Here is a 26932-nt window from a genome sequence, read left to right as displayed (position 1 = left end):
GTGAAGGTGTTTTATGATAATATTAGAGATTGTTATGCTTCAGCCTGTGATTACATGCTCCAGATATTCCCATATGGAGATTAAGTGCTTTTAAATGCTTCAGTTGCTGATGTAAATGAGAGTCAGTCAAGGAGCCTCAATAGTGTTAGATTCTTTGTCGAGAGTTATCCCTTATTATTGCCATCCTTGTCTACCTTGGATCATCAGGAAGGAGAATTACTGAAGCATCAAGTTGGGATTCTACCTGACAATATGCTTAATGCAGATAGAGTTGATGTGCAGTGGCACCTTATTTCCCAGCTAAAAGACACAATCACTGTTATGAAAGTAATATTGGTTCTTTACCATTCTAATGCTGACTGTGAGAGATTGTTCAGTATTGTTAACAAAAATAAAAGTGAATTCAGATCCAGGCTCAGTAACCCAGTACTTAGTGCTCTACTGGTGTGCAAAATATTCATGGTCTCAGCTGGTACAAAGTGTTTTAAAATGCAACATGAAAATCTGTTGTTTTTATAGCTAAAAGTGCTACATATGAAAACTTGAAGGACTAAAGGATGTTAAAAGATGAGAGCGGCAAATAAATGATTGTTTGTTGAATTTTTAGCATGTTGTATGTGGATTTCTCTTTTTCTGCTTGGATTCCTCTTTTTGTCCACTTGGATTACACTTTTTCCTCATCAGGGGTTGGCATATATGTAATAGTGTTCCTGATCAATGTTTATGCTTTGACTTGCAACACTCTGACCTACAGCCAAAGATCTTTGAATGTCTCACTGTAAAGATTAAGCTGCTGAATAGAAAATCATGGTCCAATGGAGTGAAAAATCATGGTCCAATGGAGTGAAAAATCATGGTCCTATGGAGTGAAAAGTCATGGTACATGTACAGTGGAGTGATCCCCATTATATTCGTAATCTATCAAGACCTTTCAAGAATCTGATGTGGCATCCTGATGGAGGTAAAACAGTTTCTCGAAGAGAGCCTTGAGCCTTGTGTCGTGGTGAAGCCTTCAGAAGTCTCTGCAATGTAGACATTGAGAAACACCTCCTGGCAAAGGTTGAAGGAGACTGCCAGAAAGGTTCATATGGTAAACTATGTTACATATGATAAACTATGTTACATATGGTTCAGGACTTGAAGGCTCATATGGGAAACTATGATACATATGGTTCAAGACTTGAAGGTTCATATGGGAAACTATGATACACATGGTTCAGGACTTGAAGGTTCATATGGGAAACTATGATACACATGGTTCAATACTTGAAGGTTCATATGGGAAACTATGATACATATGGTTCAGGACTTGAAGGTTCATTTGGTAAACTATGATACATATGGTTCAGGACTTGAAGGTTCATATGGTAAACTATGATACATATGGTTCAAGACTTGAAGGTTCATATGGTAAACTATGATACATATGGTTCAGGACTTGAAGGTTCATATGGGAAACTATGATACATATGGTTCAGGACTTGAATTCTAAAGCTTCAGATGACTTACTTGGAATGGTGGCTCAGATCCAGAGCAACATCCCTATATGGGATTCTCTCGAATTGAGATCATGAGACTTGCATGGTCAAACAGGTGAATGCACATTGTTGTTTTTAGTTTTGACACCAGTTTTCAGCACAAGTTGGGCTATACATGGTGGCCAGCATAACTGGTGGAGGAAGAACCTGGCAAACCCTGGAAAGAACTACCGACTCATGGGAAGCTGCTGGCAAGCTTTCTGATGTAACCTGAGTCAGATGCTCAAACTCATTTAGACAGAAGTGAGATGGCAGTGATCTGTAATGGTGAGTGCGTATTGTAAATATATGCTGTGACAAGGAGAAGGTTAGGCTTAACACTTACCTGCTGTCTGACTGCATTGACACTGTGCCAACATATGTACTATACCCATTGTCATAGCTGAGTGGGGAAGAAGTAGAAAGGTGGATGAGTCCTTGAAAATGTCTTCAACAGGAGAGTAAGCTATTGTCTAAAAACCTTTGAGGGCTTTGGACACAGATCTGAATGAAGGCGGCAGCAGGTGTTTACAGATCGTATCTTCCACAGAGATGCTGCAAAGGAGAGTGAGTGTGCCAATCATGCAAAATGTTTATGAATTTGTGCACTTGGAAAGCAGTGATGTAGGAGATCTCATGCAAATTAGTTGCATGTTGCATATATAAAGATGCTCTCTGTGTAGTGTGTAATTTTTATTAACAGGGTTTCAAAAGAAAAATTTTAAAAAATCTACAAAAACAATTTAAAGTAAGGATACTTTTTGGACAAAGGGATTCTTGGAGATCACACTAATTATTTGTAACAGAAAATTGTGTGTACTAGAGGGTCTCTGCAGTTGATGCCCTTTCCTCACATTTTCACATGCGCAAACTTTTGTCCATTTATGGAAGGTAAAATATTTGTCAAGCATTGCTGCTTCTTTTCAACTTCCTGTCATTGCTGATGGCAATGTTTAGAGTAAAAATTACGGGTAAAGTGGAGTTTTCTTGCCAATGGAGTATGATAATTCTAAAACAATGTCAAATGCTGGGTTAGATGAACATTGAAAGAGACAACCAAAATTTATTGCAAAGTTTTTGAAATTTTGTCTGTTACATTGCAAATTGTTACAACACAACACCAGGATGGGAGATGTGTATTATTTGCTCAAATTGTGGGGATAAAACCTTATATAAGAAATTTACCTTTGAATTTAGGATGTTGGCTCTTACAAGGCATGCCAGATCACATGCAGATTAGAGCATACATATCTGCATGACAGTAAATGTCAACTGTAGAAAATTCAACAAAACATCCATGAAGAATAGTTTCCTAACAGGTTCAAGCTGGCCAAGCAAGCTGTGCATGTTCCCCATTCAGATTGCAGACTGAAAGAGGATTATAACACAGAATAATTTTCATACACAGATCAAGAACACATTAAGCTTGGAAGCAGTCAACAGATTAAAGGTTGTACAACTAGAGGGGAATCTAATGAGGCTTTTGATTTCAGCATAGTCCTAACAGATTGGATCAGGAAGAAATAGAAAGGCTATTTAAGTGAGGGTTAAATAATGTACTATGGTGCCCCCTGGCAGCATGTCTGGTTCCACTAGCTGATGAGGTGGGATGAAGATGCGGACTCTTTGAACTCACAGGAGACCACTAGTCAAGTTGATTGGCAATTCCCATGTGTTGCATGAGGAAATAAGTAGCATCCATACATCAGTGATGTACCATCCAGCCCCCAGATATATAACATATTACAGAATCTTTTAAATTAATATTACTGTTATGCAAGGCTATTGAAATCATGCACTGGGCTTCATCAATTTCATATCAAATAAGAACATTGTAAGATTGTGTGAATGGGTAATAAACTGTGCTTCTTTTGTTCCACAGATCAATAGAAAAAATGTTTTTTATTGGTAGTATCATCAGACCTCTTGGTGTGATATTTCACATATTTAATATGAAATATTGACAGTTGGTTTATGAAACACGTGTAAGTGGTGACATAACAAATTTAATTTGCAGGGAAAGACTTGAGAGGCTGGAACGTGAAAGGCAGAGAGAAAGAGTTGCCCGAGAAGAGAGAGAAAGAAAGGAACTTGAAAAGAGAAAAAGGAAAGAAGAAAGGAGAAAGGAAGAAGATAGATTGAACTCACAGACAAGAACTGAGGGTATGCCAATACTTTATATAAAAAGAGATATTTGCTATATTACAGAATTGATAATTTTGAACTTGAGACCTACACAATATATCATAGAATATTTCCTTGTCATGCATTAATTGATACACAATTACTCAATAATAATTTTTGAAAGTCATATAGTTTGCATGTCTACATATGAAATTGTCAAGGCTAGGTCAGAAAGGCCACAGATGGCAGAGTGGTCTAGGGTGCTCACCTCTGTCCATGTGTGTTTGAATTTTGGTTCAGCCAACATAAATATGTGAGAAAGCCAAGAGTTTCCTGTGGATCATTGGTTTGTCTGGGTTTTTCCAAGTTCTTCCACCACCAAACTATACTGTCTGCTATGTATAGCCTACTAAGTGCTGAAAAATGGCATTGAATCCTCAAAAACAAACCACTAGGAAGCTGCAACTCTAGATACATTTTAAATTAATAAAAACATTTCTGCTTCAGACTACCAGAATCTTGAGCACATTGGGTTAGTATTACTTTGATTTGTATTTATTGAATTAAAATTCAGCATCAGTCTGTTCTGTAGACATGGTGATGTATATCAGCGTATAATTTAAGATTTCTATGGTACTTAGCTTCTCAGACCATCAGAGTTATATTACTTCATAGCTAGATGGATCGCTCCATTGGCATAAGTGGTTAGAGCCTTGGCTCTCAGATGCAGGAGGTCATGGCTTTGAACCCTGGAAGAGTCATACCAAAGACTTATAAAAATGGTACTAGCAGCTGCCTTTCATTGCACTCAGCTTGGTGTCAAGATGTGACTGGGAGGGACATCACGCTATGTGTCTGCAGCATGATGACCCTGTCCTAGACATCATTATAAAACGGCCACACTGCAGACATCTTAATGATGTGATGGGAAAATTGTTAAAGCCATGTTAAAAGCTAAATCACACACACACAGACACACACATATATGCTTCATGAAAAGCATATTGGTACAAAATTAGGTCTTTGTAACTAATATTTCATGCTCCTTTAATTTGTATTTTGTATTTAGCAGTTTCTCAAACTATACTTTGCAACTTGGCAATTGTGCCATTGAATTGCTTATATATAATACAGGCATCTGAACCTTTTGGAACTAAAATCTGAACTGCAAGATGAGACAAGTATTGATGAAGAGCAATGTGAGAATTCCGTCTTCAGAATATTGCATGAAATAAGGACAGTGAAGAACCATTAGACATATCTTTTGTTGCAGGGAAGTATCACAGAAGCAAAGAAAGGCACAGTCGTCCATACAGAAGTCGAAGTCGCAGTCGAGAACGGCGACATGGTTATCATAGTGAGGAGAAGAGGGATGAAAAGCCAAGGTCCAGGAAACAAACCGATGGTAAGATTTATTTTCTAATACTTGCTGAAATTTAGACACCTGATACAGTGAGCAGATTTTTTTAGAAAACTATTGATTTCCCTGAACAATAATACATTAGTACAGCTCAAATGAATGTTGTTGTTTCTCAACACATCACAGTTGGACAATTAATCCCTTTGTATGCTGATGCCCCGTGCTTAGAATGTCACCATTATAACTCTATAGCCACATTTTGAAGGGTCTTTTGTAGAATGTACAACTGCAGGATTTATTCTTCATTACATTGCCTGATCTTGATACTTTACGATTACAACCACTACCTCACAGATCCGGTCTCCCAGGCTAAATTTGTTTAGATTTGAAAGCTAAAGTTGTATGCCAATACAAAAATTGTGTGATCTCTCCATGATATGGGGATTGTGGCCAAATCTCATTTGTATCTCAGTTCCTACTTCTCTTCAGAGGCCCTGGGTGGATGATTGGTTTAAAGCATTTGCTTTTACCGATTACTGCCATCTCATCAAGATTTGGGCTTGGCTAATGTGGGTATATGAGAAAGCTTGCCAGTAGCTTTATATGGGTTAGCAGTTTTTAATGGAGTTTTGCTAGTCATCATGTATAGCCTATGATATGCTGAAGACTGGCATTAAACCCCAAACACACAACTACTTCACACTCACTTGAGAGACGTCATGAGCTGATCTGAAGAGTTTTTTGTACTCACCTGTAGAGCATGGTAGAGGAGTTTCTCATCTTTGGAAGTATCTATATTTGGAACTATTTCTTGCTCATTTGCAGATGTTTTGTATCTGTTGTAGAATTACAACTTTATCTTGAATACATGTTTGGCAGTTTGAGTGTGTGTGTGATTTTGATTTTTATCATATTTTTAACGATTTTTCAGTAATATTGCCACGATGTCTGCAGTTTGGCAGTTTATAGTGATGTCTAGCACTGGGACATCATGCCGCAGACATGTAGCATGATGACTGAACCAGTCACATTATCACTAACCTCTTAATGCTGAGCACCAAGCAAGGCAGCTGTTAATACCATTTTTATAAGTCTTTGGTATGACTCTGCCAGGGATCGAACCCACAACCTCCCATATCTGAGGCAGAAACTCTAACCACTAGGCCACCAGAGCAATTTGGCATTTGAAAGAAGAGTGAATTATTATTTATTTTTTTCAAACAATACAGCTGTGAGGGATCTTGTGCTTAGCACTCTAAGGGTTAAGATAAAATAAATAAATAAAAGCCAAAAGGAAACTAAAAGGTAGGGATATTCATTGGATAACAATACGTCTGTCTGAAAAAAGCAGATGATAGCATTGATAGACTTGAAATGGAATCTTGCATATAAGGTGGTGCAAAATAAATTAAACTTATGGGCATGTAAATTGTACATAACAACCATAAAGAACAGTTATTCCAGATTGTTATTGCTGGCAGAGCTAGCTATGCATAAGGCTTCATCAGAAAGGGCATTTTCAAAACAGAACACACTGCTCGGGTGGCCTAGTGGTTAGAGCGTCCGCCTCGGATGCAGGTTAGAACCCTGGTCAAATCATACTAAAGACTTGTACAGATGGTACTAACAGCTGTCTCTTTAGGCACTCAGTGTTAAGAGGTTAGTGTTAAGACTGGTTGACCAGTGGCAGGATAATGTGACAGGTTGGGACATCATGTCTGCAGCATGATGCCCCAGTGCATGATGTCACTAGATACTGAAACACTGCAGACGTCATAGTGATATGACTGAAAAATTGTTAAAGCTATATTGAAAATCCAAATCATGCAGACACAGTACAAAACAGTAGTCACAGATTTAGCTCAGAAACAGTCAACAGATTGATGCTTATACATACTGTAAACTTCCAGTAGCCTACTAGTCATAATTTGGTGATTATCTTTTTATGCCATGCAGTGGTAGTGGAATACAGTATTACCCTTGCCCATCTATTGATATGTCTCTACATTGCATCATATGTGTCATTGCAGGCACATCCATGTACCATGAGCACATTTATAGGTTTTTGTGGGCACTGCACCATCTTTCATATACTGTTCCTATTACATCCGGGAAACATGATAAGTGTTCTCTTTTCAATTGCTTGTATTTTTATGCTTGCCAAAAAAGGTAACAGTGCCTAACCTTTTTGCTCAAATTATTGTTCATTTAATAAATTCAGACATGATTTTTCTCCAGAATTGAATCAGATTTTTCTTGATATAGTCCGTTTTTTTATATCATCTCTGATTCAGTTTTTTAAAACTGTCTGTCTGCTCCCATTCTGCAACAACCCTTGTAAATATGTTACATATATTAGTAAGCACACGACTCATAAAGAGTATTCTGATTACTCAAAGATATAAATTCATCCAATGAATCTTTGTGTAATGGAAACAGATGGCAATGGAATGAAGACACATGCATGCACAACATGGCATCCCGAGTTGTTGAGAGAGACCTTGACATGAAAAGTTTAGAAATAGGTTTAAAAAAACATATAGAAATGAGAATTGCTGGAGCGAAAAGTTGACAGAAATTTAGTTGGTCAGTTTATAAGAAATTGAATGCTAGAAGACTGGCATTTTGTGACCTCTGCTTATAAAGATCTGAATTACGTTTATCGCAGTTTGAAGAGTTTAGAACAGCACCTACAAAAGAAACTGAATACAGAAAAATTGAAACTCAGAAGGCATCTGGAAAAAGTGCAATTAATTACTGTAAGAAGAAGGATTGCTTGCATGAGATGTAGACCTGTCAGAATATGTACACTGCATGTCGCCAAGCACCAGCTTGAAAGGACAAAGGCTGTCATTGAAAAGGAAAAGAAATTATTGCACATTGAACCAAAAAAGTCAGTGGTGACAAAAAAGAAGACTAAAGAAATCTTTGCCAAAGCTGCAAAAAGAACTCGACTGGCATATCAACAGGTTATGTTCATTGGAGAAAAAGACAAGTGAATGTATGGGATTATTTTGTATGTAGTTGATATACTTGGGTGTTTATTTTGCAGATTTGTTATGAAAAGAGGGAAGTATAATATATTTGCTGCAAAAATTGAGACATTTTTGTGACTTAATTACGATGTGAACACTGACACACACATGAAATAACTTCAGCGTCAGTAGGAGAACAAATTTTCGTGTGACTATAAATATTGTGAAAATATTGAAGTCAAGTTGAACATTTTTGGTAAGTTTATTAGTTTATCAAATGATTATTTTGGTTTATTTGATGATCATTAGTTGCACCAGGAGCAGTTTTTTATGAGTTTAAAATGCATTTTGGCCAGGTCCCTTGAGACTCCGTTTGTGGAGGACCCCCAAACCTTTCTTAAAAATTTTTCAGCTTTTTCTATGGAAGACCAAAATTATATCTGTAAATTGTGCAGCAAAAGTGCAAGCAAAACACTGCATTTCAGCTGAATTCTTGTAACATAGATTAATATGATTTCTTTTCTCCACTAGTGCAATCCACAAACCTTTCCTCTTCCCAGCGGGATAGAGAGAGAGGGCAACTGAAAGAGGAGAGAAATATGGAGGTGGATGAAGAGGAGGTACAGTACCATGAGGAAGAGGAAGAAGTAGAGGAGGAGGAGGAAGAGGAAGAAGAAGAGGTTGAGCAGTCAGGGTCCGAAGATGAAGAGGAGGAGAGTGAGGATTCTGACTCAGACTCAGATTCAGGTATAGTTAGAAGTTTTTTTGTTGTGACATGCTTATTACTGTGTCCTGTCATTTCTATATTGCAAAATCATAGGTACTGTATTTACCATACATAATGGGACACGATAAAATAATTTTTTTTCTTCCTTTCCCAGAACTTGTGGTGAAACTTTTTTTTACCTAGGTCGTATGTCCCAAGACTTAAGAAATGAAATAAATTTGTATTTAATTTTTGCCCCCCCCCCCCACCACATGGCCCAGTAAAGTAGATAAGCAAAATGCTTATCTGAAAGGAAAGAAACTAACCTTGTTATCATTTATTCCATTTTATTTATCATGAGCATTAAAGAATCAAATGTATCCACATGCTCTGTATACTGGTATGTAGCATAGTCTTCCATACTGTAGCGTGTATCACTAATGTCAGATAACATATGATACGTTGTTCATTGACATGACCAATGAGAAACATATCGTTTTGGTTGTGCTCAAAGGCTTGGATACATTATCCAGCTGGAAACAAGATCCACCAAAATCACAAATGAGAGGGAAATAATCCACCGATATCTTGAGACAACTGCCATTCACATATGACATGGTGTTAGGTGCAAAATAACCAAAATTGAATTATATCCAGGTTGCTACAGGACAATAGCTTGCAACAAGAAAATCATTATTTGAAACACATTCACGTGAGTGAAAGTGACAATCTTTTCACTAGCATGTGTCACAAAAGTATCATTAAAGCAAGTTATTGCTGTGTATAATATTTACCCGCAGACATCATTTCCAGTTTTTTTAATTATAACTAAAGATGCCAATCATGTAGAAGTCCAGGTGGTGAATAAACACAACTGGCAGCAAGCAATAAACTCATTATTAATATACAAAGACAGCCAATATATGGATGCTAACTTTGGTTCCTTTTCACTGTTAATGACACAAGTTGTGAAAATAAATTGAAACAGTGGAACAAATATTTAAGTAACACAATATAGTGCTTCATGCATGGACATTGATGACCCCGTGTGAGCTAGAAAATTTGGAGAAAATAAACTCATTTGAGAAATTTCTGAAGGCCAGATAAGAAGCAGATGATTTTGCAAATGAGAGGGAAATTATAAACCGATATCTTGAAGACAACCATGCGTGACACGGTGTTAGGTGCAAAATAACCAAGATCGAATTATACCCAGGTCAACTATATGACAGTATCTTGCAAATAAAAATCATTATTTGAAAACACATTCACTTGAGTTCAAGTGACAATCTGACCTCAGAAGCCAACTTTAGATGCTTTGAAGCCAGTTTTTGATTTTGTTTTTAAAGGATATCAATACAAAGGTTATTTTATTGCAAAGCAAGCCTTCCTCAGAAGCTGACTTTGGATTATTTTAAGTGTACCAGTATTTTTCTTCTTTTTGTCGATATTTTTGGGAATATGTAAAGACAGCTGAGAAATGGAAGCTATCTTTGATTTCTTTTCACCAGTATTCACAGGAATTTCGATAATAAATTGAAACAATGGAACAAATTTTTAAAGTGACACAATATAGTGCTTTGTGCATGGACTTCGATGATCCAGCGTTGCTCAGAAGATTTGATAAATTTGTGAAGGTCAGAAGAGAAGCTAATGATTTCTTTGACAATATGATCATTAACATTGATGAAATTCTAGTGTACTTTGATCTCATTCCTGGACAGACTTATGATAAGATAGGGGCCAAAAGCGTGAGAATTAGCACGACTGGTGCAGATTTGAAAAAATCTGACTTTAGTCCTTGTAGTTTGTAGTTTGTTGTAGTTTGTTTTAGGTGATATGTTGCCTCTAGCAAAAAAAATTCATGGTATGAGAAAGCTAAAATAAATATTCATGCACCAAAAGTATGGATCGTACTTATGTTGCAGAAGGGTTGTGTTGATGAGATGATGCTGCAGTGACTTAAAGACTTTTTCTCACCCATGCGACAGAGAAATCTAGCTGTTTTGCTAACCTTACTTTTCTTAACTTTGTCTAGTCATCTCAGACCAGTCCTCTCAGTCAAGGTGTCCACACACTCAGAACTACTTTTAAAAAGAGAAACCCTTGTTGTCTTCTGCTGTGCCTGACGTAGTTGTTCTAAAATCAAACAATGAACTTTCATATCCCATTATTTGGGGAGACAAATAATGTAACCACTTGACGTGGATTTCTTTGTCTCGGTCCAAACCCCAACATAGATTTTATATATCTCTAATACAGTTTTATATTTTTTTAAATAAAATTTCAGTTGGAGTTTATTTTCTGACATGTAATTTTCAAATGATTTAAATGGTGTCCCACAACTTACGACTGGAGAAAACAGTCTGTCGTAGAATATACAGTGCACACAAAATTTACTTTCAAAATTAGGTTATGGTGTCCCAACAAATATGGTGTTGCATCATATACAGTTAAGACAGTACTCATGTGTGGTTTATAATTGTAGACTCCCAAAACATCTTTTGAAATTTTACCTTCATTATAGACAAAAATATTATGTTACCAGTCCAGTGCTATAGTCGTTTCCATCATTCACAATATCATCCAGTCTTCCTTGGACTTGGAGCAGTAAAAGTTATGTATGGATGCTTGATATTTTTGCAATTTTAGTTGTCTTTTGCACTAAAATACTTCAGTTGTATCAATTTCTGTGTTGCAGTTAACCTTTTTCCCAAGTCCTTGCATTTAGTTAGTTATCTGCATCCATTTGTTATTTTGTTGGTTCTTTAACACATGCTTTTTAAGCAGTATTTCTGTAATTGTATCCTTCTTGTTGGTACTGGTGTTAGGGTAGTTATTACCCTTTGTGAATTTGTGTTGGTTATTTCTGTATTTTTGTTATATGTTTTTGCTGTGCTGTTTAGCCTAGAGTTGTGCCTGTATATGTACATACTCTTAGTACACACAGTGGACTTGGATAAAACTGTTATATTGTCAAGGCATTGAATGCTGTCATAATTGAAACTTTGTTTTGGTTGAGAGAGCAATATAAAAATGTTTAGACATCATAGTTTTTACTTATATCAACTTTCTGTGTCAGTGAAATGATTATCTTTTTTCACATTTCGTTTACAAATATGAAAATATATTTCCTTTATTGTCTTCATTTGTAGGGTTCTTGTTAGGGTGCAATTCAGACAAAATAGTTGCCCCAGTACCTGTCATTCTCTCAGGCATGAAGCAAAAGTGAAGTTGACTCTGACTTTCACTCCCACCCCCATGCTCTTTCAGGGTATTTAGTGCTTTAATAATCTAAGTTCTTTTGGTTCACTAACTAATATAAAATAGTTTAAGATCATATTATAGGCTTGATATCAACTTTTGATGTCAATGAAATGAATATTAATGTCTTTTATTAATTTTAATATATGAGAGATTCTTTAACAGGAATTTACACATGAACCTTGAATAAGCAGGCGTCATTCCATGCCTTTGCAGACCAATAATGAGTGAATATGACTTGGGGAGGTTTATAACAAATATTACCATGGGTGATGTTTATAACAAATATTACTATGGGGATGTTTATAACAAATATTATGCAGGGGAGGTTTATAGCAAATATTACTATGATGATGTTTATAACAAATGTTATGAAGGGGAGGTTTATAGCAAATTTATGGGGATTATTATAACATATTATGCAGGGGAGGTTTATAACAGATATTACTGGGGGGAGTTTTATAGCAAATATTACTTAAGAGATGTTTATAACAAATATTATGCAAGGGAGTTTTATAACAAATATTATGCAGGGATGTTTATAGCAAATATTACTTGGGGGAGTTTTATAGCAAATATTACTCTGGGGAGGTTTATAACATTATGCAGGGGAGATTTATAGCAAACATTACTTAAGGGATGTTTATAACAAATACTATGCAGGGGATGTTTATAGCAAATATTACTTGGGGAGGTTTATAGCAAACATTACTTAAGGGATGTTTATAACAAATATTATGCAGGGGAGGTTTATAGCAAAAATTACTTAAGGGATTTTTATAACAAATATTACGCAGGGGAGATTTATAACAAATATTATGCAGAGATGTTTATAGCAAATATTACTCTGGGGAGGTTTATGGCAAATATTACTTGGGGGTTTATAGCAGATATTGTTCTGGTTTTTCAAATGATTGCTTGTAAAAGTTAACAGCTTTATTCAGCTTTTTTGCCTTTTCTTAGAATGGTTGTTGTATGGTTTAATGCCATTTTTCAGTACAAGATATCATATACATTGTGGCCAGTATCATTGGTGGAGGAAGAACCTGGGAAAACCCCAGAAAGAACTTCCAACCCATGAAAAGCTACTGGCAAACTTTCTCACATACTCACATTGGCTGAATACCTGAGACTTGAACCCATGCAGACTGAGTTGATATGGTAAGTGCTTTAGACCACTTGGCCATTCAGGGCCCCCTCAGATTGGTAATAAAACAGTTGAAACTGAAAAGTATTGTAGCTCCTTCTTATTCCCAAATGCCTAGCCTGCACTATTGGTATAAGTGATTGGCCCCTCCCCCCAAATCATGTAGAAATATAATTTTGCAAGTTGAATTTTTTCAGCACTCGTGGAAATAAAGCATGTAGTAAAATAATGTAAATTTAAACTCTGCTATATATTTGTATTTGTCTTCATTGGTAATTTACTCAGATCTGTTCACTAATATGGTAAAATTAAGTATCTTCAAAAATTGTATGATGTTAAAATATTGTGATTTGCATATGTTTGATAAGAAAAGATAACTCTTGTACATGTATGAGTAATATGTGTTTATTCAATGATTTCTTTCTTGAAAAGTTGCAGAATGTTATCCTACATGTTTTTCAGGATCTAATGGTAAAAGTGAGAGTAGTGACAGCAGCAATAGTAGTAAACGGTCAGAATTAGCACACCCTGATGTGGAAGAAGAGGTGGAAGAGGAAGAGGAGGAGGAGGAGGAAGAAAAACTGAAGAATAGACAACTCAGTAGGTTACTTGAATAGAGTTTGTGATTGAGTAGTATGGAGTAGTACTGGAACTGCTAATTATATAGGTTGCATACAAGCAACGCCCACTTTTATTTTTAAATCTTTGATCCGAACTTGTCTTTAAGCCTTAGTGATATCCCTTTAATGATTAGGGGTGTCACGTAAACCAATCTTGTCCCAGTTGCTTGTTCCTTCTAAACCCTGAGTATCAGTTGTTTGACCATGTGGCTTGTTGTAAGTTTGTAGGTTTTAATTTTGCTGTAATCTGGTTTTGCTTCACTTTTGAACTTTGTTTATAACGATTTCATTTTCAAATATAGCATTCATGAACATGTCTATTCTCTGTTTTTATGCCTCAAGATCTTCATGTGAGCATCTTTTACAATAGACAAAATCTCTACAGGATGTCATTATTTACTGGAACAGATGTCAGAATATAGCATTAATGGTATCTTTTCCATTTATTGTTCATCTCATTTCCTCAGCTCAAGTTGTAAACTTTCAGATTGGTTTTTATTAATAATTACCATAACTTGGCCAAACTTATGGTATTTTGTCTTTTTTTTCTCTCTCGATTCTGATTCAGAGTAACATTTTTTGTTGTTTGTAACAGTCATAATTATTTTGCAGAGGACATAAAGTCTAAATTTGATGATCAGTCAGACCCAGACAGCTTGAGCCAGTCTCCAGATCAGTTGGAACATGATGATATTGGTTACATCGAGGACACGCCTCCCGAATCTCCCATTGAGTTGAAACCCCAGCTTCCTCCCTACCTCCCAGCCATCCAAGGTTGCCGTAATGTGGAGGAGTTTCATTGTTTGAACAGGATAGAAGAGGGGACATATGGGGTGGTGTACAGAGCCAAAGACAAAAAGACAGGTCAGTAAATATTTAAAACATTGATACATTAAATATAAATGAATTTTAGTCAATTAGTCTAGGCAGTTGGGGGTTTATTTGGCTCTTGATTTAATATGACTGATTGTTTACAATATCTTGACATTTACTAAGTGAACTTTATTTTTTTATAAAGTTTGGATACTTTACATAAAATAGATATTTGGCAAGAAGAACACATTAGTGAATATAGTTTATTATGTTGTAGATAGCTATTGATTACATAGAAATTACTGTGACTTTTTCTTTGGGTCTCACATGTTTATATTGAAATCAATATATGGCTTAATTCTTATCCAATTTTATTTAATATTCAGTGATTGAGTGAATTGTTTTATTAAACAATTTAGATTTGTAATATCACTTGATATTCACTTTTTATCTGTAATTATAATAATTATTGCCACATTTTTGCAGACTGACAGTAGTTTGTCTGTAAATTCATATAAATTATTGCCACATTTATTTAGACCAACAGTGGTCTACCATATTTATGTAGACTGATAGTCATCTGTCTATAAATTTATATGTAGATGAGATAGTTGCCCTGAAGAGATTGAAGATGGAGAAGGAGAAAGAGGGATTTCCCATTACTTCACTAAGGGAGATTAACACACTTCTCAAGGCTCAACATAAGAATATTGTGACTGTCAGGGTAAGATTGAGTACATTGTTTCCATATTAATGTAACTGTCTGGGTAAGATTGAGTACAGTGTTTCCATCTTATTATAACTTTCAGGGTAAGGTTGAGTACAGTATTTTTATCTTATTGTAACTGTCTGGGTAAGATTGAGTAATGTTTCCATCTTATTGTAACTATCAGGGTAAGGTTGAATACAGTGTTTCCATCTTATTGTAACTGTCAGGGTAAGATTGAGTATGTTGTTTCTGTCTTACTGTCACTGTCAGGTTAAGGTTGAATCTAGTGTTTCCATCTTATTGTAACTGTCAGGGTAAGATTGAGTACAATGTTACCATCTTATTGTAACTGTCAGGGTAAGATTGAGTCTAGTGTTTCCGTCTTATTGTAATTGTCAGGTTAAGGTTGAGTCTAGTGTTTCCATCTTATTGTAACTGTCAGCCATTTGGTCACAACTTGGAATGCAATTAGATAGCCATCCTGCAACCAGCAACTTGGAAACTGTTCTTAGGCTCATTCATAAGAAACTTTTTCACTTTTCCGTCTAAATTACTTTTATTTTCAAGGTAACAGCTATTGAAAGATCATTACACCAAGAGGATTCATGAGATATTACAATGTTACAGACAAAAAACATCAAGTGTCTCATTTAATTACAAAGTAATTATGAAATCTTTGATAATCCTTGAGCAAACCTCTGAGTGCCAATTTGTATTGATAAGTGTGCAGTTTTATGCAAGTATCAGACTTTATTTAATATGTAATTGAAGCAATTATTTTTTAACGTGTCAGGACTCGAAGATACATAAGAGCATATATTTTGTTAAAACCAATATCTGGACCTAATTCAGGACACAAATAAATTAGTATAGCAGCAAACTATAGTTATTTGATTTCCCTGTATTTAGGAAATAGTTGTAGGAAGTAACATGGACAAGATCTATATTGTGATGGATTATGTGGAGCATGACCTTAAGAGCTTGATGGAAACCATGAAACAACCCTTCCTTGTTGGTAAGTAATAAGCACTGAGATAACATCTTGTCTTAGATAACTGTTTTATCTTTTATTACTGTGCATATAAATATTACTTTTGTATTATGATTGATTAATAGACTGATTATTTGTAATAGTGTGTATTACCATGATGATGCAATACATATGTTGATACTGTATAATGAGTTGGTCATGATATCTGAATTAGAGCATCTGGTATAATGAGCTGGTCATGATATTTGAATCAGAGAATCTGGTATAATGAGTTGGTCATGATATCTGAATCAGAGCATTTGGTATAATGAGCTAGTCGTGATATCAGAATTAGAGTGTCTGGTATAATGAGCTGGTCATGATATTTGAATCAGACAATCTGGTATAATGAGTTGGTCATGATATCTGAATCAGAGCATTTGGTATAATGAACTAGTCGTGATATCAGAATTAGAGTGTCTGGTATAATGAGCTGGTCATGATATTTGAATCAGACAATCTGGTATAATGAGTTGGTCATTGTATTTGAATCAGAGAATCTGGTATAATGAATTGGTCATGATATCTGAATCAGAGCATTTGGTATAATGAGCTAGTCGTGATATCAGAATTAGAGTGTCTGGTATAATGAGCTGGTCATGATATTTGAATCAGACAATCTGGTATAATGAGTTGGTCATGATATCTGAATCAGAGAATCTGGTATAATGAGTTGGTCATGATATCTGAATCAGAGCATTTGGTATAATGAGCTAGTTGTGATATCTGAATTAGAGTGTCTGGTATAATGAGCTGGTCATATTTGAATCAGAGAATCTGGTATAATGAGTTGGTCATGATATCTGAATCAGAGAATCTGGTATAATGAGTTGGTCATTGTATTTGAATCAGAGAATCTGGTATAATGAGTTGGTCATGATATCTGAATCAGAGCATTTGGTATAATGAGCTAGTCGTGATATCAGAATTAGAGTGTCTGGTATAATGAGCTGGTCATGATATTTGAATCAGACAATCTGGTATAATGAGTTGGTCATTGTATTTGAATCAGAGAATCTGGTATAATGAGTTGGTCATTGTATTTGAATCAGAGAATCTGGTATAATGAGTTGGTCATGATATCTGAATCAGAGCATTTGGTATAATGAGCTAGTCGTGATATCAGAATTAGAGTGTCTGGTATAATGAGCTGGTCATGATATTTGAATCAGACAATCTGGTATAATGAGTTGGTCATTGTATTTGAATCAGAGAATCTGGTATAATGAGTTGGTCATTGTATTTGAATCAGAGAATCTGGTATAATGAGTTGGTCATGATATCTGAATCAGAGAATCTGGTATAATGAGTTGGTCATTGTATTTGAATCAGAGAATCTGGTATAATGAGTTGGTCATGATATCTGAATCAGAGCATTTGGTATAATGAGCTAGTCGTGATATCAGAATTAGAGTGTCTGGTATAATGAGCTGGTCATGATATTTGAATCAGACAATCTGGTATAATGAGTTGGTCATTGTATTTGAATCAGAGAATCTGGTATAATGAGTTGGTCATTGTATTTGAATCAGAGAATCTGGTATAATGAGTTGGTCATGATATCTGAATCAGAGCATTTGGTATAATGAGCTAGTCGTGATATCAGAATTAGAGTGTCTGGTATAATGAGCTGGTCATGATATTCGAATCAGACAATCTGGTATAATGAGTTGGTCATGATATCTGAATCAGAGAATCTGGTATAATGAGTTGGTCATGATATCTGAATCAGAGCATTTGGTATAATGAACTAGTCGTGATATCAGAATTAGAGTGTCTGGTATAATGAGCTGGTCATGATATTTGAATCAGACAATCTGGTATAATGAGTTGGTCATGATATCTGAATCAGAGAATCTGGTATAATGAGTTGGTCATGATATCTGAATCAGAGCATTTGGTATAATGAGCTAGTCGTGATATCTGAATTAGAGTGGTATAATGAGTTGGTCATGATATCTGAATCAGAGAATTTGGTATAATGAACTAGTCGTGATATCTGAATTAGAGTGTCTGGTATAATGAGCTGGTCATATTTGAATCAGACAATATGGTATAATGAGTTGGTCATTGTATTTGAATCAGAGAATCTGGTATAATGAGTTGGTCATTGTATTTGAATCAGAGAATCTGGTATAATGAGTTGGTCATGATATCTGAATCAGAGGGTCCTGTAAAAGGAGTTGGAAATGATATCTGAATCAGTTTCCACCTCAAACATTATATGATATCAAGATGAAAAAAGTAACATACATTGCCTTTTGCTGCAGTCAAAAAAAAACAGTTTTTGGTCATAATTTACATCCTGCCAGATTTTTAGAGCTGACAAGCATGTTAATTTTAAATGGATCTCATATTTACCATTCTTCAAATGTGATGTGACTTTTTGGGTGGAGAGTCAAATATTTCTTCATTGATAAATCAGCAAACTCAGCTAGCATAATCTCAATAGCTGGAAGTGTGTGTGTGTGGAGGGGTTTGGGACATTTTTTTTCTAAAAGTGAATGTGGTGGAATTTAATTTGAAAGCTTTTAAAGGAGATAGAAAAAGTGCCCCTCCCCCCCAAAAAAACATTGATATACTAGGTTTATGAAATATACTCGAAAATGTGTCATTGTTGGTGCAGGATTTGGTTTTACATTAGTTTTAATATCAATGTTCTCATTAGATTTCGAAACTGATGAGTCAGTTCATTGTTGACCCCAAAAATCTCAAGAGTCAGAATCAAATTCTCATGCTAAATAATGAGAAATACTTGTACAGTATTTTGTAAAAAGCATACAATCTCATTTTAGTAAAAGTTTTTCTCTTTCGAGCTATGTGTTAATAATAATAATAATAATAATAATGAGGACTTTGTATAGTGCCTAATCTTTAGAAGCTCTAAGTGCTTTATAACATTAGACAACACCTGTAAGATAAAAAACATATAATAATATTATTACAAAAAGAAACACCATGAAATTAGAAAAACATTAAAATATAAAAAATGTGCTGAGAATATTTCAGGTAGGAAACATTATTAGGTCTTTAAGTTTGTTCTTGCAGTCAAAATAAGTGAGTTTTGAGAGCCCTTTTGAATGTGATCACTGTGTCTTTGTGTCTAAGTTCAGTGGGCAATTCATTTCACATTGCTGGGCATTGGTATGCAAAAGAACGCTGTCCATATGACTTTGTTTTCATAGTGGGAATAATGAGTATACGATTGTCAGAAGAGTAACGTAAGTATCTTGCTGGTGTGTACAAATGGGTGAAGTTGAATAGGTATGTTGGACTAGAGTCCGACAGTGAAACTTAGCACAGAGAACAAATTTTGTGTTTGATTTCTGGATTGAATGGATAACCAAACCAGTGTAGGGTACAGAGCAGCGGGGAGGTGTGCTTTGATACTGGTACTCTAAGTATGATCCGAGCAGCAGTTTCTGGAGTAGATATTGAGATGAACCAGACAGAATTGAGTTACAATAGTCCAGTCTTGAAAGTACTAATGAACACACAAGTGTTTTAGTGACATCAACTGAAAGATATTTGCAAATTGAGCTGATGCGTCTCAGCTCAAGATATGCAGCCTTGCATTTGTTCATGACAGTGTGTGTGTATTTTGTATATGAAACAGACAGGATTCTTTTATACCTTTTTATATTTTCAGCTTCTCAACATATTCTTTTATGATCTGCTCAAATCATTTTGTATGCAAAAATATGCATACATCTATGAAGGTTATATATTACTCAGATATCAAGGATGTACAGCGCAGAATTTTCAGTTCACTTTCCCACTCATCCTTAATTTTCTAACAAATTTCAGAGATTGAGTCTTCTTTTCCTTCTCCTCAGAGCTGACACTTTATTTGGAGTCTGAGGTTCAGAAAATTTCATCACCATTAAGTTGTTTCCAAGACTGAGACAGAAAAGAAAATATACTTCTTTGTGCCATTGTGATTTTAAAGTTTAGATATATGCACTGAGTGTTATTTCTGTTCAATTTTTTCTGAATGATCCATTAATTAAAATGTTCTAGGTTTTAAACATTTTGCTGGTTGAAGCAAATTAATGGCAATAAAACAAAATCCCATGCTGAAAACTGGCTTTGCAAGACTCTATTTATATTCGCAGTTTTGTCTGAGTCATTTTAATTTAAAGCACAATCAAACAAATGGCGATATTTTATCAGCAATGAATCCAGTGAAGTCAAATGATTCCAGAATTTTAAACATCTTGCCAAACGAAGCAAATTGCCAATAAAACAGTAAAACAATTCAAGTTGTCAAATTAGTCCACTTTTTTTGACATACCATTGCTAATGTTTGATCAAAAGGCAGTCTGTTTATGTCATAATTGTTTCCTTTTCCTCTGTCGTAAACTTCAAATGTAATCTGACAACAATCCAACCTAATTCAGTTGTACCAAAGCCTGACCTGACATCAGTGAACAATTAGTTCCTCCCAGTTCATATATATCTTCCATTGGTGTGATATTATTGGCCATCAAGGTGTAAACTGTTGTCGAGCAGATGTCAGTCAGTACCTGCTACAGCAAATCTGTTATGGACAGTGTACTCTTAGTAAGAAACTAAGTTGGAGACGAATCAAGGGTACGTTTGATGCTCCAGTCTAAGAAAGACACACAAATTGAAATTTCCACATGTAAAAATGGACACATTAAATTCCACTCATCAAAACCCAAGTGTGTGCATCTATTGAAAACCCTGAATATTATCCTTGCATAAAAATCTGATCCTCTCAAGCTTATTTAATTATTTTTCTTTCAGCTGACTATTCTATTGAATTTCACACAGCAGTCTTTTATTCCACCATTGTTTATCTACACTGGTCACAGACATGAAGAGCTTATGGGGAGGCATGTTTGCAGATTGTCCATCATCAGTCATCCATCCTTTAGTATAAGTGTGTTATTACTACACTTCCTAAGCTACTTGGAGGATTGCATGAAACTTTACACACATATATATCACATGGTCTAGTTGGCGCTAAATGAAAATTATACTGCTTGGACATTGAATGACAGATTGGCAACCAGCTTGAAAGTGTTATCCCTACTCTTCATGAATGGAATTTTATATCAATGTGAGGTTTTTGTGAGAAGACTTTTTATGATGTCTAGTCAGTCCAAAATTAAAATACTGATCTGACCACCAGTATGGTCATTACATTGGCTGGCTTGAAACTTGTTGTTGATGGATGGTCATATTGATGTAGGGTTAGCACCAAAAGAATTTATGATAATCTAGTTAGTCTTTAATGATAATGCTGACCTGACATCTGATGCTGCTCTCTGTTATCCTGAAAATCTTGTTATTGCTAATCTCAATTTGGGGGACCCCGATGGGCAAGTGGTCTAAGGTGCTCACCTTTACAGATGTCTCACCCATCTCACCTCTGTCCATGTGAGCTCATGGCTTTGCTCAACTAATGTGGGTATGGCAGAAAGCTTGCCAGTAGCCTCCCATGCATTAGTGGTTCATCCAGCATTCATCCTTTACTAAAATACTGTACACCATGCATAGGTTATCATGTGCTGAAAATGGCACTAAACCACACAAAACCAAAACATATACTCGTCAATGCAAAGTCATATTGACATGGAGTTTACCCAGATGTCTTTGATATCTAGCTAGTTCTAAATTAAAATGATGCTGATCTACCGTCTGGCATGGCTATCATGTTGGCCATTTTGCAATCTTCTCCTAGATGGATAGTCATAATACAATGGGGTTTTCACCAAAAGACTTCTTACGTGCTTGGTTGGTCCTAAATAAAATTATACTATGTGACATCCAATATGGCCACAGTGGCAGCCATCTTGAAAATCTTATTATTGCTGTTCCTTCAGTGTTCATGTTGGATTTTCACAAAAAAAATGTATAATGATATCAACTTGGTCATAAATGATAGTGAGGTTGTTACATCCAATATGTCTGCCACACTTGCTGATTTGAAAATCTTGTTATTGTTCAAACATATCATAATGAAGCCTGTTTGGAGATTGGAGTCTAAACCAACTCTGGGGTAAGGGGATGTTATTCTCTCTTTTATCTAGTTTTTCTTAACAATTTATGATTGGAGAATATATTTAAAGAATAAAACCAGTTTCTCAAATGCAAAAGGTAAGATACGTTTCTTCAAAATTAATTACCAAATCATATGGTTACACCCTCCCAAACCTTTCTCACAGCTATATCCCTGAAGAGTGTGTACCTCTGCTCCAGTAATAATTGACAACTACAGGATTTTTGGTGCTTAGCCGGTATCAAGGGGAATACTACTCTCATCTGACTTTCTTTTTAAGCAGGCTAACTTAAATTTAGTACCATTGTTGCTACACTAAGCTGTGATGTTTGTAATATTCTGTAATGTCTATCCTACAATGTCTGCATTCATCTTCTCCAGGAGAGGTAAAAACTCTAATGATGCAGCTGTTGTCGGGTGTGATCCACCTTCATGACAATTGGATCATACACAGAGATCTGAAAACTTCCAACCTACTTCTGAGCCACAAAGGAATTTTGAAGGTGAGGTAAACATGGAACATGGTATGGTGCCAGAATTATATGTACCTCATAAAGTTTTTCTTTTGCTTCTACTGAATTATTTTTTTAAAAAATCCCCCTCCCCCAACTTTAAATTGTCATTATATTTTTTAATTATTATTATTAGTAGATACATTTGTTTAATTCTGTTTCTTTTTTGTACATTTCCTAAGTATCAATGAATGTATAGAGTTGCCAAAATATTTGATTTTTGCATAATAATTCCAGTTTGTAACCTCATGACATTATGATTACTTCAGTCTGATTCTTAATTTTGCATCTGACATAATTGTATATAGGTGAACATGGTTCATACAGGTCTTGAAAAGGTCTTGAATTGAATATCTGACATACTGTAGAAAATCAGAAAAAGTAAAAAACTAAACCTTAAATTTCTTGGACAGCCCTTTAAAGTCCCTTTATTTTTGCTAATATTTGCCTTATTACTAGGAAGTATTATTTTGTTACCAGTTTTATTTGTTTGAGGAAAAAACTGACAACTAATGGTAGTTTTACATATCTTTATAGAATTCCTTCTGTATTATACCTTGTCTTATTAAAGACTGTAATGTTTTATTCTAAAACTTTCCAAAGCGTCGTTTAGGTGTCTTTATTGGTAAACCAGTCATTGTAGATGGTTAATGACCCAATGAACATCAATTTTAAAATCAGCTTTAAATGTGTTCTAAATCGCAGATGGGTCACTGATCCCTAATACTCGTGAATTAAAGAGAACAAATCCATGGCCATGTGTGTGCTCATTGCAGTAATCAATAGAAGTTTGGAAAAATGGAGGAGTGTGTGCTTTCCTGACATATGAAAAGTAAAATATACCAATCATTAATAACCATTTTCGTGAACTCTGAACAGTCACTGACTGCTTTTCTAAAGACAGATTTTGAGAAAAGAATATCAGCTGCAAATCCTTTTTCCCCTCCTGATGGATCAAAACCCATATGTAGGCCAACTCTTCATCCCAGCTAATAAGAAACAAGATGACAGCTTCATTGAGAAGACAGATGTCACAAGACCATTAAGATTTACTTTCGAGTCAAAGTGTTATAGGAAAAAAAGGTAGAATAACCAAAGAAGTAAAATATAGGCATTTGACAGATACAACACATTGGCTTGACAAAGTACACATGTAACTTGAAAATTAGTAAGGACAGTAACTTTTGTTGATAGTGTTCTGTTGATGTTTATATTTTAAGACAAACTTTTCACACTGCTTTTTAAAAGTTGGAAGATAGGCTCAACATAAAGAAGCCGATGAACCAAATGAGAATAAAACCTTGATTTAACACTGCGAATGTTTTTAATAGATTATATTTATAATGCATCAAAATCATTGTTTTGCTTGGTGTGACCAATGGCAGTAGTAGGAAATGTTTTAGTCCCCAAACCACTTGAAATGAGTTAAGATTTAATGTTTGAAATAAATTCTTGAAATAAAAATTTAATGATGCCTGTTTTTGACTTTTTAAGGCTTGCTTTTCTATTTCACATTAGTATTAGCTGCCATAACTAATTAGTTACAGTGCTTTGTTTCAGCCACTTATACTTTATGATGAATCAAGTTTAAAGTAGCAATGCAGTCAAGTGGATTTGTATTATGACACTGATAGGTTTTAGTAATCTTTCATGTGTGAATATTTTTCTCTTCAGATTGGTGACTTTGGTTTGGCCAGGGAGTATGGTTCCCCACTGAAGAACTACACACCTATAGTGGTCACACTATGGTACCGTGCCCCTGAGTTGATCTTAGGTGTTAAGGTAAGCCCCCACCCTCATCCCCGAAAGCTTCTCATGTGGCATGAATCCAGTATACATTATACATAGCTGCCAACCCTCACAATTTTGGCATGAATTTCATGACTTTTTCAGCGATTCACAGATTCACTCTGCATGCAAAATAAATCTGAATTCCACAATTCTCAATTATTTTAAATCTTTAATAAAATAATCAACTCCCCATTAAGCACTAGTCGTGATATCAGCAGTTGCCAAAATGGTCCGGAACTGCTAGTCACAATATTAGTGGAACTACAGCCAATTGGTACAGTTGGCCCGATAGCAGGCATTTTAGCATATTTTAATCTATATGTATAAGAGTAGTTTTACAAATGCTTTTGAAAGAAACTGGGGCCCAACCGGAATTTTGCTCTGTGCATGCGCCTCAAACACTGATTTGAATTACCATTTGGCACTGCATCTTGAAAATGCCTTTACAAAAAGTGAAGCTTAGTTTGGAATATACCAAAAATTAGCCATGCATTCTACCATCAAATACCAATATACAGCATGCTTTTTGCACACAGTGTGCCACAAATTTTAGCATTGGGCATGGTGGCAAAGACAATGTGAGGAAGCACATTGGTAGTAAAAAGCAGATAGAGGTTGGGAAAATTAAGAACTTACAGCAGATTTCAGCTCTCAACGGAAGACCTGCAAGCTACCAACACTGAAGTATTGTTTGTGAGTTTTCTTGTTGAACACAATCTACAAACATGTGTTCCGACATATATTCCTGGACTGTAAGATTGCTTCACTAATTCATGTCAGAATTCACTCATTTTTATCCCTATTTTCACTAACTGTGAGCTTGGATGGTTGGCAACATGGCATTATATTATTTATCTGTTTGAAAAATTACATCAGAGTGCAGAAACTCTCTTATAGTGAACTCCGATACTACAGAATTATAATTATAAGAAAATAGAAATTTTTGTTTGAATAATTATGTAATCCTTCTAATTCTCCATGGTTAATGAACTTCATTATTATGAAATTGCAGTGGTCAGTTTCAGCTTTTCATTAAGGGGTTCCATTCTGCTTCATCTAATTAGTAAATTCAGTCTGAATTTACACTCATATAAGTATAAATTACTTAACCTTTCCATTACCTACAAAATCACACTAGGAAGGAAAAGAACACATAACATTTCATTTGTATGGTAATCATCCAGTTACGTAGTGCATAATGTTGAGCTATGAAAACTGTTTAATGTTCATTTGATACACTATCCCAAAGTACTGTGCTGTCAAATGAAGATCAACGTGTATTCTTGCAAATTTTATTGTTTTCGACTGTAAGTCATCTTTTAAACCACAATAGTTCATATTCATCAGAAAGATCTGTTGAAGTTAAAAATGAGCTGTGGTTGTCTTGTCACCATGAAAAAATTTCTTCGACTGGAATTATTTAGCTCAATATGGTTGCTTTCTTTAGGTTACGGCAGCAGTAGTTCTGACTAAAATCTTTTACTGCAAGTTTTTGAGGTTTGATAATGAGAAATTTAGCATCACTGTTAAGAATATTCAGGTTTTCAAAAAGAAAAATTTTGCGTCACATATTATTTTTCAGGAATACTCCACAGCAGTAGATATGTGGTCGGTGGGCTGTATATATGCAGAGTTTCTCATCATGAAAGCTTTGTGGCAGGGAAAATCTGAAATTGATCAGTTGCAGAGGATATTTAAGGTAGAAATTACATTAAAATTATTCATTCCTATTCTAACGTGTCTTGTGGAATCCGTCCTTTAGTTGTGTTCAGATATAATTTGACAGGGTTTATTTTTTATAATTATCCATTGGAATTATAAAGTTATTTAGGGCTGTTCCATTTAAACATACATGCTATGCAGGGAAGGCAGTTTAAAAAAATATATGCCAGGGTAGTTTGATTTCTCAGAGTTCATTTTAAAATGATAAGACATTTCTAAATTGCATCTATGGGTGAGTACCCTACTTTAAAAGTGCTTTCCCTGGGTCGCATGTATGTTTTAATGGAACAGCCCTTAAGACTTCTGGAGCACTTTTTGCATTATTGGGAATTCATTCAAGAACATTCAGGATTATATCACTGTGATAACATTAAGACTGTTGCACATCAGCTCATTCAACACTATTGGCATATCAGCATTTTCAATACTGTAATTTATTTGGAACACACTATGCATTTGGACTTGTGATACAAACATGTAAGTTTCTTCTAAGCTTTCACTTTGTATTCTAAATAATTATTTGTTTAATTTGATTAATCTTGGTTATGAATTTCTTTAAAATATTTCAGGAAATTAAAATTGCTTTTGAAATTTAAATTCACATTGTTCCAGAA

At 35.1% G+C, this 26932-nt stretch overlaps 1 protein-coding gene across 2 annotated transcripts in view; it reads left to right on the top strand.

Moving 5' to 3' along the window:
* Nucleotides 1-26932, top strand: part of LOC149781323 (uncharacterized) — a 59610-nt gene that overhangs the window by 15341 nt on the left and 17337 nt on the right. For both annotated transcript variants that reach the window (XM_089935421.1, XM_089935422.1), the window contains 10 exons: nt 3535-3680; nt 4915-5046; nt 8508-8723; nt 13556-13693; nt 14326-14577; nt 15129-15250; nt 16145-16250; nt 22675-22796; nt 24480-24587; nt 26179-26295. In XM_089935421.1, the coding sequence (XP_089791547.1) occupies nt 3535-3680; nt 4915-5046; nt 8508-8723; nt 13556-13693; nt 14326-14577; nt 15129-15250; nt 16145-16250; nt 22675-22796; nt 24480-24587; nt 26179-26295 (1459 nt within the window). The remainder of the gene's footprint in view (nt 1-3534; nt 3681-4914; nt 5047-8507; nt 8724-13555; nt 13694-14325; nt 14578-15128; nt 15251-16144; nt 16251-22674; nt 22797-24479; nt 24588-26178; nt 26296-26932) is intronic.

This window comes from Sinohyriopsis cumingii, chromosome 15 (genome assembly GCF_028554795.1).
Source record: "Sinohyriopsis cumingii isolate HCF-2022 chromosome 15, ASM2855479v2, whole genome shotgun sequence".
NCBI lineage: Eukaryota > Metazoa > Mollusca > Bivalvia > Unionida > Unionidae > Sinohyriopsis > Sinohyriopsis cumingii.
Note: the sequence above shows the minus strand (reverse complement) of the source record. Positions and strands in the feature narration are given on the sequence as shown.